The sequence below is a fragment of the Diceros bicornis genome, chromosome 5 (assembly GCF_020826845.1).
Source record: "Diceros bicornis minor isolate mBicDic1 chromosome 5, mDicBic1.mat.cur, whole genome shotgun sequence".
NCBI lineage: Eukaryota > Metazoa > Chordata > Mammalia > Perissodactyla > Rhinocerotidae > Diceros > Diceros bicornis.
Genome location: NC_080744.1, coordinates 10,967,402 through 10,982,492, shown reverse-complemented (window position 1 = coordinate 10,982,492; position 15,091 = coordinate 10,967,402). Strand labels below are relative to the sequence as shown.

Genomic DNA, 15,091 nt, shown 5'->3' with positions numbered 1-15,091 from the left:
ATATATATATCACACACACACACACAATGTGCATAATGAAATCCTTGTACAGCCATAAAAATTTTTAATAGAAATAAATTATACGCAATAAAATAAAAACTAAGTTTAATTTAGTGTACTGTTTGCTTTCTTAAATAACTAAAACAAAACCAAAATTTGTTCATTCTTACAAAAATGATTCTGTGCATACTTTTTTTTACGCTAATTTATCAAACCCTGAGTTTTGCTTCTCCATGTGTGGTTAAATCCACATCATTCTAAGCAAATCAGAATGTTGAAAATAAGAGTCCTACATCTTGGTGTCTAGTTATTTGAAATCAGGCTTCATTCTGAAGAGTTTCAGCAAAGTGTATGTTATGATAGAATGTCTCATTATCTGCTTTAACTTGATCCGTGTTAAACTGATAAACTACAACCTTACTCCTGCTTAACAGTGTATCTTCCATTATACAGACAGCAAATAGTTTATATCAATACAAATGTCCAACAATGTAATTAAATCACTGCTACTTGAAATACTTTATACATGAACAATTTATCTCTTTACACTGTTGAAGTCTTGCACTTCAGTATGTTCTACAGCTTCTGTATCATCACCTGAAATTTACCTAAAAAAGAAAACATGAAAAATCATTCTTTGATTTTAGGTACAAGGATAACAAACCTAAACATCAATTTTATGCTCTATTTAGGAAGTTGTTTCAATCAAGAAATCTGCAATATCAAACAACAACTCACACTCTTCACAATATTCAACAAAGTCAATTCCATTTTTATGAGATGATTATCTGATTTATGAATAGGCGCCTTTGTTTCTTTTTGTGATTCCTACCTTTTGGGTATTTTGTTGCTAATTATCATTGTGAAAAGTGATATCACAGTGATATTCAAGTCAAATTTATTCTTGGTTGGTGGCTCTGATGAAAAGATCTTTGGAAAGGAGTTTAGCGATAAAAGTCTAGTTGGTTTTATCTAGCTTTATATTATATATATATTCCAGAAAAATGTTAAAAAAACACTTTCAATGCTATAGGAAAATTTGCTATCTTAAAAGAATACTGCAGAAATTTTTCCTTTAAAAGTTAAGAATCATCCTTTAAATTCTTATAAATCTGAATTTCTTTAGCACATTTCTTAAATCACTGTCCATTATGAATTCAAAAATCACTGAATATAAGTATACTACATATTACTACACTAAATGTTAAAATTGATAAAAGCAAAATGGTTTTAGCATTTTAAGTTTCCTCTAAGTTAACAAAAACAAATAAACAAAAAAACACTAGACCCAAAAAAAAAACTCACTAAAAACATTTCTAAGAAATGTGAATTCAACTTACAGGCAGGCATTGAAGACACTTCAGCTGTTACAATGCTCTTTATCCCCAAGTTTGATAAGCCACCTCTAATTAAGCCACATGTAAATGCTAAATACTAAAAGGAACAAAAAAATGTAAAAAATATTAAAGATTTACTAAGACAGTAAAGCTATTGATAAATACGACATTTAGTTAAGCCTTGCTATTAATAAGTCATTGCCGTTTACAAAAAGGGTTGCAGAAGAATTTTTCAAATTACTGAAAATTCCGATTGTTAAAAGATTTCCCAGCTCCTTGACAAATAAAACATGGACAAGGGATTTGAGCTTGGCCAACTGGGTTCTCCAGTACAGGACTCTCGACTCTAGAGTGAGTGACAAAAACAAGCTGGAAACAGGTTAGAACTGGTTCTAGAAGCAGCAAAGGTGGCTTGTGCCTAATGTCAGTGCTGCCCAAAGGATTTTTTTTTTTTTTTTTTTTTTGGTGAGGAAGATCAGCCCTGAGCTAACATCCATGCTAATCCTCCTCTTTTTTGCTGAGGAAGGCCGGCTCTGAGCTAACATCTATTGCCAATCCTCCTCTTTTTTTTTTTCCCCAAAGCCCCAGTAGATAGTTGTAGTTATAGTTGCACATCCTTCTAGTTGCTGTATGTGGCACGTGGCCTCAGCATGGCCGGAGAAGCGGTGCATCGGTGCGCGCCCAGGATCTGAACCCCAGGCCGCCAGTAGCAGAGCGTGCACACTTAACCGCTAAACCACGGGGCTGGCCCTACCCAAAGGATTCTAATCCAACCTCCCTGTGGAGTGATTTGGGCTGTCTTTCGAGCTGCTCTAATCTCCCACAGTGCTTGTCTGTTTTCTGAGCCTTCCCATCAATTCTGTAAGCCAATTAATATTATTCCATTCAATCAGCATTGGTTTCTGCTTGCTACAACCAAGAATCTTGACTTGTTCAAACTTATAGCCCGCACAACAAAAAATTATCCAGTTCAAAATATCAATAGTGCCAGAACTGAGACACCCTGTCATATTGAAACAAGGAGAGGGAATGGAACTGAGCTACAGCAGAGAAAGTCAGGACAAGAGCGGGAACTAAAAATGAATAATCCAAGGAACGCGTGATTATCTACATTTTTGTACTGCATGATATTCAACAATACTATATATCTATGAATAATATATATTATTATTATTTTATAATTAATATATGTAAATGGATACTGATAAGTAATTAGAACTGGAGTCATGAAATTTTGCGCTAGAAGCTATCTTAGGGATTATTTATAATATAGGTATTATAATAACCAATTTTATTAAAGAGGAAACTAAGGTCCAGAGGGGTTACATAACTTACCCTATGTCACCAACCTATAAGTTGTGAAGTTAGCTTAAAATCTAGATTTATTTGATCTCAAGTCCATGCTCTCTCCATTACACCTATCCTGCCTTTGTGTTATATAATTTTGGTATGGACAAATTTTTACAGATAAATAGCAGCTTATACTGCCCCAGATATTAGTCACTTTGAAGGAACCTTTACATTAAAACTTGTCAGCTTTCTTTCATACATCTGATCCACTTATTGATTCCTACCTGAGACTGAAAAACAAAAACTACACAGAACCCAGAAACAAAGATACACTTAACACAAAACATGTATTCTAAGAAATAAATGTTGGGCTGGCCCCGTGGCTTAGCAGTTAAGTACGTGCGCTCTGCTACTGGCGGCCCGGGTTCGGATCCCAGGCATGCACCGACGCACTGCTTCTCTGGCCATGCTGAGGCAGCGTCCCACATACGGCAACTAGAAGGATGTGCAACTATGACATACAACTATCTACTGGGGCTTTGGGGAAAAAAAAGGAGGAGGATTGGCAACAGATGTTAGCTCAGAGCCAGTCTTCCTCAGCAAAAAGAGGAGGATTAGCATGGATGTTAGCTCAGGGCTGATCTTCCTCACAAAAAAATAAATAAATAAAACCCTTCATTAAAAAAAAAAAAAAAAGAAAGAAAGAAATGTTAACTATATTAAAAATTTTTTTTTAATTTACTAAAGGAGATTATAAACTCTGAGGTGAACAATTTTCCACAGCGAATACCAGTTTTATAAGCTAGAGTATCTTTTCTGATGTATCTAGGCTATATCTAAGAATCTACCATTTAGAATCTACCAAGAATCTACATTTCAATGCCATTTAGTTATAGTTTAATTGACCATCATAAGCCAATTTAGCTACAGGTTAATATAAGTTATTTTAATATGATGAACATCTTTCTCCTATTTAACAGAGAAGTGTTTAAACAAACAAACAAAAAATACTCTAAAACTCATTTTAAATTCAAAAGTCTGTTGTGATTGGCATTGTCCTTTTCCTTACGGTTCTACTTGTTTCATAATAGAAAACCTCAATCTTCTATTCCATTAAATACCTTAGATGCATGTTCTAAATACTGTTTTCCTGCAGACATCTGAGTAAGCAGACGAAATTTGTTGTCCTGAAGTACATAGATGCCCTGTTCCAAAAAGAAAAAGAATATCCAAAGTCAATAGTCCTTAAAAATGACGTCTTCCCTTCAAAACAATTTAACAGCTTTTTAAAGTTATTAAAAACTTTCCATTGGTCATATTTTCTTTAAATGAAAGAATTTTGCTATGTTCAAGCTGAAGGGTTGTTCAGCATTTTGTAACACTGTAACAATAAATAATAATATTTATTGAATGCTTTTAGATACTGAAGATACAAAGATGCGTAAGACACAGTTCCTATCCTTAAAGAACTCACAGTCGAGTGCAAAGGAATCAGAAATACATGTCCAGGTGAAATTAGCAGTTATAAATTATTAACTCATATCTAGAAAGCCAATAATCAGAGTCACTTCTTCCCAATAGCATTTCAAGTACTTCCAAGCTGGCCGGCCCCATGGCTTAGCAGTTGAGTGCGTGCACTCCGCTGCTGGCAGCCCGGGTTTGGATGCTGGGTGCGCACCGACACACCGCTTCTCCGGCCATGCTGAGGCCGCGTCCCACATACAGCAACTAGAAGGATGTGCAGCTATGACATACAACTATCTACTGGGGCTTTGGGGGAAAAAATAAATAAATAAATAAAATTATCAAGTACTTCCAAGCTAAGGTTGACACTGTTATATAAAAAAATGAATTCTATTGATAGGTACTAGATACATTATTTTCATTTTCTATATGTAATCAAAATGCCAAATCCACTCTAAATATTTTCTTGAGTTTTATTTTTTTTATTTTTTATTTTTTTGTGAGGAAGATCAGTCCTGAGCTAACATCCATGCCAATCCTCCCCTTTCTGCTGAGGAAGACCGGCTCTGAGCTAACATCTAGTGCCAATCCTCCTCCTTTTTTTCCTCCCCAAAGCCCCAGTAGATAGTTGTATGTCATAGTTGCACATCCTTCTAGTTGCTAGATGTGGGACGCGGCCTCAGCATGACCAGACAAGCGGTGCGTTGGTGCGCGCCCGGGATCCGAACCTGGGCCGCCAGTAGCGGAGCGCATGCACTTAACCGCTAAGCCACCGGGCCGGCCCTCTTGAGTTTTATAAAATAAAATAAATCTATTTAAATATATAATTTTCCATGCAATCTATTAATTTTTACATTAAAATATTTTAAGAATAGAAAATATGACAGCAACTAAAGAATGGAATAGTTATTTAGAGTCAAATATGCTCCATAAATTAGACTTGAGAAATTATTCTAAAGACATAAATGTGATATATTTGTGGTTCTATCTATTATCACCACTAAGTAATAATAACTAAGGAACCAAATCCTAAAGCCTTTATCATTCTGACATTTGCTACTTCTGAGAACTTAAAATAACTTATTTAACTGGAGGAAAGGAAGAGCTATCATTACTAATAATTGTCCCTGTCTTTATTCACGATTCCCTATCAGAGAAAAAAAGTAATGACATATTAATAACATATAACAGAAATATTCCAAAGTTGACTAGAAATTATTTAAAGTTTTATATAACAAGTAAATCACTAAAATAGGACATTTAAGTTAAAGGACTTAAAAAAATAGGCCTTAATTTATCTAAATACCTGATGATTTGTCCTTAGATTGTCGATTTGTTTCTTGAATACCGTAGTCCAAAAATCTTTACAAATGAACTTCATGATATCTAACTCATCTTTGAACCTTGCAGTATCTTTTGTAAACCTAAAAAGATCAACTAGAAGTAATACAGTATTTTTCCTCCAAAGAAAGCAAGAGGGGCAAATCATTCACTAGTTTCCAAATGCCAGAACAGCACTGAACATTTACTGACAGTCATAAAGTGATAAGCACAAAGCAAAGTAGATCCCATCTCAATGGATTCACATTCTGTTATATAATTATGAGGCTAGAATTAGTCTAACAGTATATTTCAACAGTAAGCCGCAATTTTAGGTACAATTCATTCCAGCACATTAAAAAAAAAAAAACTGAGCACGCTCACAATCCTGTTCCATAGAATATAATCAGAGTTCAACTATTCAGATAGTGGGAAAGGAATACTAAAAAGAATTGACCTGTAAATTGGAAGATTATTACATGCATGACCATAGCCTCTAAGGCATTTCCATCCCTATGTGTTTAAACAAAATTCCATTTAGGTTAAAGAACCCACTAGACCTTAGGTAGGAAATGCAACAAGATTTTAGATAGTTGTTTCAGGATACCAAAGTTTTCAGGGAAAAAAAGTCTGAAACATATAATATATATATTTTCTTCAAATACTAAAACATAAAATTTGGATAACTGAGTTAAAATAGCATCAGACCTAAAAAGAAATTTCAATCTGTGAATTAAAACAGACAGTAAATAAAATTTGGGAATTAAAATTAAGGGATCTCAAGATTTACGCTATCTTTGAAATGGATCACCTTTGTTCATCACCTACCTGGAAGAAAATTTTCAAATCCATACTGCTCACCTTTCTAGCAATCCTTGTCCCACTCGAAACCCCATGTTTTCCAGCTTAGTAATACAGCGTCCATTTTCCTATTTTAAAAAATAATAGTTTTGAATATTTTTAGGATGCCAGAACGTTAGTACCCAAAAATTGGTTTAAGATGTTGTTTAGGGGTCCGGCCCGGTGGTGTAGTGGTTAAGTGCACGAGTTCTGCTGCGGCGGCCCGGGGTTCACAGGTTTGGATCCCGGGTGCACAGTGACGCACTGCTTGTCAAGCCATGCTGTGGTGGCGTCCCACATAAAGCAGAGGAAGATGGGCACGGATGTTAGCCCAGGGCCAATCTTCCTCAGCAAAAAGAGGAGGATTGGCATCGGATGTTAGCTCAGGGCTAATCTTCCTCAAAAAACAAAAAAAAAGATGTTATCTAAAAATATTAATGTAAATATTTACAGTTTTTTCACTGAAACATTGTAAGAAAAAGTGAATTACAAGTCATACTTGAATTTTCTTTTTTCTTTTCTTTTTTGTGAGGAAGACCAGCCCTGAGCTAACATCCTATGCCAATCCTTCCCCCTTTTTTTTTTTGCTGAGGAAGACTGGCCCTGGGCTAACAACCGTGCCCATCTTCCTCTACTTTCTATGGGATGCCACCACAGCATGGCTTAACAAGCAGTGTGTCGGTGCGCGCCCGGGATCTGACCTGGCAAACCCCGGGCCACCGCAGTGGAGGACACACACTTAACCACTTGCACCACCGGGCCGGCCCCTTGAATTTTCTTAGTACTAATCATTTTCATAAGGTAATAAGATAAACAGGGAATTGTTACTTATTATTATTTTTCAGAAATGCCGAAGCCTCTTTCTAATTACTCTCCCTCTGACGTTTTTTTTTTCCATATTTCTCTTCTCTCTTCAGTTATAAAACTGAAGTCAAAGGTATCACCTTTGACTTTTTTCCGTCAGTCATCCCCCTTGTGCTGTCACTACATTCTATTGTTCCTTGCTTCAAAATGTCTCTTAGAGTCATCCAAGCTTTCCAGTTCCCAGTGTGTCTTAGTTGATGGCCCCACCGTCCTATGCCTGGAATCATGCAATCGCTTTGCTTTTCCTTTGCCAATCTCATCCAGTCTTAAGGCTTTAAATACTACCCCTATGCTGAAGACTCCCAAATCCTCTGGATGCCCTACAAAGCCCTATACCAGCCAGACTCCTGTACCTCCTTGGCCTCAACCTTCTTTTCTTCTTTCCTCACTCAGCTCCAGCTGCACTGGTCTCCTCGTTGCCCTTAAACGCGCGAGGCACACTCCAATCTCAGGGCTCTTGCACAGGGAGCTGTTCCTCCAGATATTCACATGACCAACTCCCTCCCTTCCAGTCTTCGCTCACAGGTCACCATCTCAATAAGGCCCATTTTAACCATCTTTAAAATTGTGGCATCATTACCCTTTGGAACCTCTCTATTTTAGTGATTCTCAAAGTGTGTCCCAAGACCAGCAACATCTGCACCATATGGGAGCTTGTAAAAACTGCAAATTCTGTAATACCACCCCCAAGTTACTGAATCAGAAACTGCAGATGTGGGGTCAGTAACCTGTGTTTTAAAAAGCCCTCTAAAGGTGATTTTGATGCCCTATTCCATTTCCCTGCTTAATTCGTCTCCAAAGAACTTCTTTCACCATTTAACAGACATTTTACTAATTTTATATTGCTCATGTCCCTCCATCCCCCCCTGCCCCGCTAGAATACAGCTCCAAGAGGGCAAGGATTTTCATATGTTCTGAAGCCTCTTTGTCTCCCACTAAGTACACCAGAGGTCTCAGTATTTGCTGAACTTTCTTCTAAGGAACACTAATGGGGCTGTGACTACTAAATCTGTATTTCTAATACAGACTTCATTGGACACAGCCACCTACAGGTCCCATAGGCCCCTCAAATTAGGCATATTCAAAATGATATTCATAGGGCCGGCCCAGTGGTGTAGTGGTTAAGTTCGTGTGTTCCGCTTTGGTGGCCCAGGGTTTCCCAGTTCGGATCCTGGGTGTAGACCTACTCATCACTCATCAAGCCACGCTGAGGTGGTGTCCCGTATAGAAGAGCTACAATTCTACAACTATGACATACAACTATGTACTGGGGTTTTGGGGAAGAAAAAAAAGAAAAAGAGGAAGATTGGCAACACATGTTAGCACAGGGCCACTCTCCCTTAAAAAAAAAAAAATGATATTCATTATCTTAATGTCCTCAGCCTGCTCTGCCTCCAAAATTCTTAGACTTCATTCATCACCATCCACCTAGTTACCCCAACCAGAAAACTTCCATGCTCTCTACCTCTTTGTTCCCCACTCTCTACTCACACTGCAGTCCTGTGGAGTCTATTGGCTACATGCTTTTCAAAATCCATCTTCTCTCCCCATCCTTACTGCTTAAGTGAGCCCTTATCATTTCTCTCCTGGTTTTCAGTTAGAGCTTTCCAACTGATCTTGTTTTTCCTTCCTTTGATTTATCTTCTGTATTTCTAATATAGACTTTCTAAAAAACAAATCATGTTATTTCTCTACTGGACCTTTCTGCACTCCATCCCCGTTCCTCAAACTCAAGTCCAAACTCCTTAGCATGGCATTATGTGCCTTTCCTTAAATGATCCCTGGCTAGTTAACCAGACTCACTAACAACCACATATCCACAAAATCCTTCCCTCTACCACTCTGAAATTTCTGCAGCAACTCCAGAGCGCCATGCTTTCTTCCACCTCTATGCGTTTGCACACGCTGTTCCCTAGACTGTGCATCTTTTAAATTCAGTTCAAGTATCACATCCTCCCAGAAGCCTTCCGATACTCCTTTGGGCCGTATGCTCTCCTAACACTCTCCACGTACATCTATTATTGTACTTTGTAGTACAATTATAGTACTGTAAGTTATAATGCTCTTTGTGGAACAATCTGCTCTTTGTAGAATCGCCCAGGAATATACTGATTAGCAGGAAATATGCTTGTATGTAGACATCCTCAATCCTAACTATGATCACATGAGCTTCTGAATTAAGCTCTACTAAGTGCCTTCCCATGTTGCTACTTGTTCATTTACTTTGGCATCTGGGAGTACCGACTAGTAGATACCAAATTTTTAAGAAAAATTGAACATGGGAATATTTTATCCATTAGCTTTTTTAAAAAATCTATTCTCTATAAATTAGTAAATGCCCAATTATTCAGTTTTTTAGAGAGTTAATTCTTCTTCAAGCATAGTTTGAAAATCATTGATTTGCAGGGCAAAAACATTGATTCTTAATGTTTTCATTTCAAAACTTATGACTTTATGTCTGAAAAAGATATATAAAAACCCTTTTGGGATGACAGGATTATGTGTCTTTCTTTTACATTTTTTTATTATGAAAAATTTGAAGCACACTCAAAGTAGAGACAGTAATACAGCGAACCCTCATAACACTAGATTCCAATATGGATTTTAATCATCAAGACTGCCACATATTACCAGAGGGGAAGGGGGGAGGGCAAAAAGGGATAATTAGGCACATGTGTATGGTGATGGATTGTAATTAGTATTTGGGTGGTGAACATGAGAACATGATGTAATCCATGCAGAAATAGAAGTATAATGATGTACACCTGAAATTTATACCATGTTATAAACCAATGTTACCAATAAACAAAAATTTAAAAAAAAAAAGACTGCCACATAACTTTTCAAAAATGCTTTTTGCTTACATGCACTTTCAATTTTTCTCCCCATCATAAACAACTGCAATAGGAACAGAAAGTTATTTTTAGTTTAAATGATTCAAAACTTTTAACAGCTCTGTTTTGTTTAATTTTGGTTGATCCATTGGAAGAAAGAGAGATTTAAAAAAAGACTTTCCTGGGCAAGAGTTGGAAGAGGGGAAGAAAGTAGAGAAAGGAGAATGAAGAGAACTGATTGCACTTGTGTACGGTGGGCGGGGGCAGGGGTTTTATGATAAAGGAGTAAAAGAGGTGTGTTTCTAGTGATTCCTTGGGGAAAAGGGGAAAAGGAAGACCAAGTCTGCACAAACAGCAGATGTCTGCTACTCAGCACTTAGCCCAGATGCTAAACATTAATAACTATTGCTTGTTGATGATGATAAAGTCAAAAGTTTGTAGCTTGGAAAAAATCTCTATTGCAGATGGGTCTGAATAAGAACAGAATTTGCTTCATTTCCAACTCTTCCTGATGTCTTCCTAAGGATACCTCCAAATGCATCATGCCTATCTGCCACAGACTGAATGTGCATCCCCCAAAATTCATATGTTGCAATCTTAACCCCCAATGTGATGGTTATTAGAAGGTAGGGCCCTTGGGAGGTGATTCTGTCATGAGGATGGAGCCCTCAAGAATAGGATTAGTGCCCTTGTAAAAGAGGCCCCAGAGAGCTAGCTAGCTCCCTTCCACCATGTGAGGACACAGCCAAAAGACATCCATCTATGAACCAGGAGCAGGCCTTCCTCAGACACCAGATTTGCTGGCATCTTGATCTTGGACTTCCTAGCCTTCAGAACTGTGAGAAATAATTTGTTGTTTGTAAGCCACCCAGTCTATGGTATTTTGTTTCAGCCCAAATGGACTATGACACCATCCTTCTTATACTTTACAAATTGGCAGTACCTTTTCCTGGATGTCCTACAGGCACCTCAAAAATTCAACCAGTTCAAAATAACTCTTTACCTTCACCTCTTTCTTCTCCCTTATGCCCTCTCCTTCCAACCCAGCCACTCAAGCTAAAAACCTGGGGATAATTTTCAGCTCTCATTCCTAAACCTAAACAAGTCCTGGAGATTCTACCTCCTATCTCTCAAACCCTTCTCTCCTCTTCTCTCTATCCTTGTCTTAATTCAGATCTTCATTATCTCCTGCCTGGACTCCTGCAATAATGGATCTTGTCACTACAAGGATCTTCCTTCTGCAGCCCAAACGAGGAGTATCTTTCTTTCTAAAATGCAAATGGCCCTCCTTAAAAATCCTCCACTGAGAAGGTCGAAATTCTTTAATCATACAAGGGTCTTTCTAGCTTCAGCTCTCAGTACTTCTCACTCTCTGCCCACTCAATATAGTCACAGTCCTATGTAGGCTTAAGTATGCCTAAGCATACAGTAGTCCCCCCTTATCCACAGTTTTGCTTTCTGTGCTTTCAGGTACCTGTGGTAAACTTTGGTCCGAAAATATTAAATGGAAAATTCCAGACATAAACAATTCACAAGTTTTAAATTGTGCCGTTCTGTGTAGTGTGACGAAATCTCACGCTGTTTAGCTCTGTCCAGCCCAGACCTGAATCATCACTTTCTCCAGCAGATCCACGCTGTATTCGCTACCTGCCCATTAGCCACTTAGTAGCCATCTAGGTTATCAGATCAGCAGGCGAGTATGTCAGTGCTTCTGTTCAAGTAACCCCTATTTTACCTAATAAAGGCCCCAAAGTGCAAGAGTAGTGATGCTGGCAATTCAGTTACGCCCAAGAGAAGCCAAAAAGCGCTTCCTTAAGTGAAAAGGTAAAAGTTCTGGACTTAATAAGGAAAGAAAAAAATCATATGCTGAGGTTGCTAAGATCTATGGTAATTTTTAATACAGTATATTGTTATAATTTTTCTATTTTATTACTTATTGTTGTTAATCTCTTACTGTGCCTAATTTATAAATTAAACTTTATCATAGGTATGTATGAATAGGAAAAAACATAATACATATAGGGTTCTGTACTATCTGTGGTTTCAGACCTCCACTGGGGGTCTTAGAACGTATCCCCTCAGGAAAGTGAGGCAAAACTGTATTTAAATACACCACTCTTTCATACCTCTATGCCTTTACCTTTGCCTAGGATGCTTTTCCTATTCTCACTTTCCACTCCTCTTTATCAATAGCATTATAGAAAGGGCTTCTGATTTGAGCGTGACTTTGGAATATCTCATTTATAAAATCTGTTAAAACTCCATGATTCTATAGCTAATTATACCCAATATGTTAATTATTCATTGAACCCCTATTCCCCAACAACTGTGAGGCAGAGGTTTTATCTTATTCATCTAGCACAGTGTCAGGGCCACAATACACACCTAATAAATATTTTCTGAATAAATCAAAGAGTGAACGAGGACTCCCACATTTTAGAAGTAACCTCCACGAGGATGGGGCCATTGTTTCGTTCTTTAATATATCCCCAACACCCAGAACTAGCTCTGACATATAACGGGCACTAAATAAAAGGTTTTTTTTGAATTAATTAAACTTGTGTTTCCTAATTACAGTAACGCCTGCAAACTTTCTTTTGCTATGACCTCAAATCTCACTAGCCTTCTGTCTTCGAGCTGCGTGGAGGGATATCACTGTTATGGATGAGGAGAGAGCGACAGGATTCTCAGGCTGGGACCTGTCTGTCCAGCGCACGGCCCGGAAGTGCGGGAAGTGACAGCAGAAGTAAAATCAGTGACAGCCAAAATCGGCTGTGCAGTTAACCCTGCCGTAAATCACGGCAGGGGCAACAAACACTAAAAGTAAGACCAATCTGTGGCCTGCAGGACACAGACTGGGAATGGACAAAAAAGCATCAAACAGGAGAAGACGCGAAAGGGAAGAGGATGCAAGACTGAAGACAGCTGACGGGCTCTCGGGCTTAGGATACCCGGAGGCGGACCGATGTGTCTACACCTCGGGAGAGGCTGGGTGGCGACGGGACAGGGGTTGAGGGAAAGAACTGGGGAAACGAGGAGTGTCACGCAGAAGGACCGCAAGCGCGTGTGGCAGCACTCACCACCTCCCCCTGCTCCGCAGACTTGTACACTCCAGACACCATCTCGCTATGCAGAAGCAAAAACAACGCCTCATCCGCCATCGCCTGCTTATTCTTCCGAGCTCCGGTTCCGGCTCCCGTTGGGCCGGCTCGGGGTTCCGGCTGGCGCCCGAGCGAGCTGGACCGGGCCGCTCCCTCAGTCCGCAGCCCGTCCCTCGTTGCTAGGAGACACAGGAACTCACTCGGCTTCCGGACGGCTGGTACCGGCGGGAACCCGGTACCGGGGCGGCCCACCCCCGGGCCACTGAGCCCTCGGGCCCAACAAGAGAGACTGACAGCGGCAGGCATCCAACCCGGCCCGCGGAGACCCGACCCGGCCGCGGGGCGGGGACGAAGGAACAACTTCCGGTCCCCTCTACCCCGGCATTCCGCCAGCTCTATGGTCACAGAGTTCCTCCTCGGGGTGAATGCCGGCGCCCAGACAGCCGGGAGGGTCCTCCCGCGTAGGATGTCGGAAGTCGGGTGGGTAAAGTAAAACAAAAGGAACTCCCACTGCCGTCTCTGTTAATTAGCTCTGAGTTGGAACTGACGTGAATTTCTATTAGCTTCACCAAAAACTTCCACTTCTGCCATATGTTCCTCAATAAGAAAAGTTGTAAAAAGTGAATAAATCATCATTTTTCAGGCTATACATTTTATATATATTGAGAAATTAGCCCAATCCACTGTGGATTAAGCCTGCCTATGCAACAAGATTTAGAGCCATGTTGGCCGCCAGAAAGTTTACTGGAAGCGGGGTGTAAGGAACAAGGAGGATGGAATAAGCAAAGAACAAGATATATTTGAACCAGAAATTAGAAATTATCAGAGGATTGGGTGAACAGAAAAGTGCTAAACACTTCAGAAAAGTGACGTCACAGTGGGACGGAGTTCATAAGAATCTATGCCGGATATGGTACTAACTCCTACAGAGGAGCAAACACATATGTTAGCTCATATGCATCTCTTCAATTTGGCAATCTCTGGCTTAAACGTGTTGCTTAGCCTGTGATGAGTTCTTTTCTTAGTAATCCACAAGGCAGATTTTTTTCCAATTAATTCATTGCTTCCCCCAAATTAACATATTGAGTTTCCTCAAATTGTTAACAATAACCTCTCAACTCTTCATACCCTTTCACAGAAATTTAAGATCATGTTCCATAATTGGAATTATGGCAGCTTTTTTTTTTTTTCTTACGTTTGGATGTAACGTTCTAATGTTTGGATCAGTTTATTTGATCATCACATAAATCAAGCATAAAAGTTCCACTTAAGCCTTTGAAAACGCTGAATAGTATAGCTTTGAAAAGTATTTTGCAACCATAATCTTAATTTTTCCAGCACTAAAATTTCCCATATGCGAAATCAGGTCTTTTATGTCCTGATTGCATTCTCCGTTCATCACCACCGTCAAGGAACAGAAGTCCAAGCCCACCAGCGAGGTCAAAGAATAAGGAATTGACCAAGTTACTAAGGTTGATTTCTCAAAGTACAGTAACGTCGAGTTCTTATAATATTTTGGAGAATAGAGGGGAAACTAATATTTATTCAGCACCTACTAAATGTTGAACACAGCATCCCACTGATTCTCCCCTATAAAGCAGACTGTGTTAAATTGCCCAGGATCCTACTAACAGATCCTATGGAAGTAGGAATAGATCCCATGTTTTTGGTTAACTCTAAAAGCATTTTCCCTTGGAAACATGGATACACTCGGTGGTTAGGATCCACCATCACCACATTCTCGTGCTTTGTGTACTGCTTACTACACGGGGTTGTAATAAGGATCAATGAGACTATGTATGCTCACAACCAGAATTAGATAATTGTCAACCCTCATCCCTCTTACCCAGCTTTACTTTTTCTTTTTTCTATAGCACTTCTTGATTTCTAACATGCAATGTCATTTACTTAAGTTTGTCGTCCGTCTCCACACTCTTCTGCCACGAAGCTCCTTGAGGGCAGAGATCTTTATTGTACATTGATGTATCCAAGTGCCTAGGACAATGCCTGGCACATAGCAGACGCTCAATAAATATTTGTT

General features: G+C 39.1%; 1 protein-coding gene across 1 annotated transcript; it reads right to left on the bottom strand.

The window, feature by feature from the left end:
- On the bottom strand, positions 1 to 13,503 carry TRAPPC6B (trafficking protein particle complex subunit 6B). Its single transcript, XM_058540682.1, has 6 exons — positions 13,030 to 13,503; positions 6,273 to 6,340; positions 5,398 to 5,515; positions 3,749 to 3,832; positions 1,341 to 1,434; positions 1 to 608 (listed from the first exon to the last, which is right to left on the bottom strand). Exons 1-6 carry the CDS (start codon positions 13,354 to 13,356, stop codon positions 577 to 579), a joined length of 723 nt encoding a protein of 240 aa, XP_058396665.1. The 5' UTR covers positions 13,357 to 13,503; the 3' UTR covers positions 1 to 576.
- Between the last annotated feature and the right edge of the window lie 1,588 nt (positions 13,504 to 15,091).

What these genes read in the sequence shown, in the direction of transcription:
- TRAPPC6B (XM_058540682.1), bottom strand. Translation starts at nt 13,356, where the DNA reads ATGCCTGCCGCTGTCAGTCTCTCTTGTTGGGCCCGAGGGCTCAGTGGC. An exon ending in CTGCGGAGCAGGGGGAGGTG is followed by an intron (nt 6,341 to 13,029) that starts GTGAGTGCTGCC and finishes TTTTTAAAATAG; the next exon opens with GAAAATGGACGCTGTATTAC. An exon ending in ATTTAGAACATGCATCTAAG is followed by an intron (nt 1,435 to 3,748) that starts GTATTTAATGGA and finishes TGTTCCTTTTAG; the next exon opens with TATTTAGCATTTACATGTGG.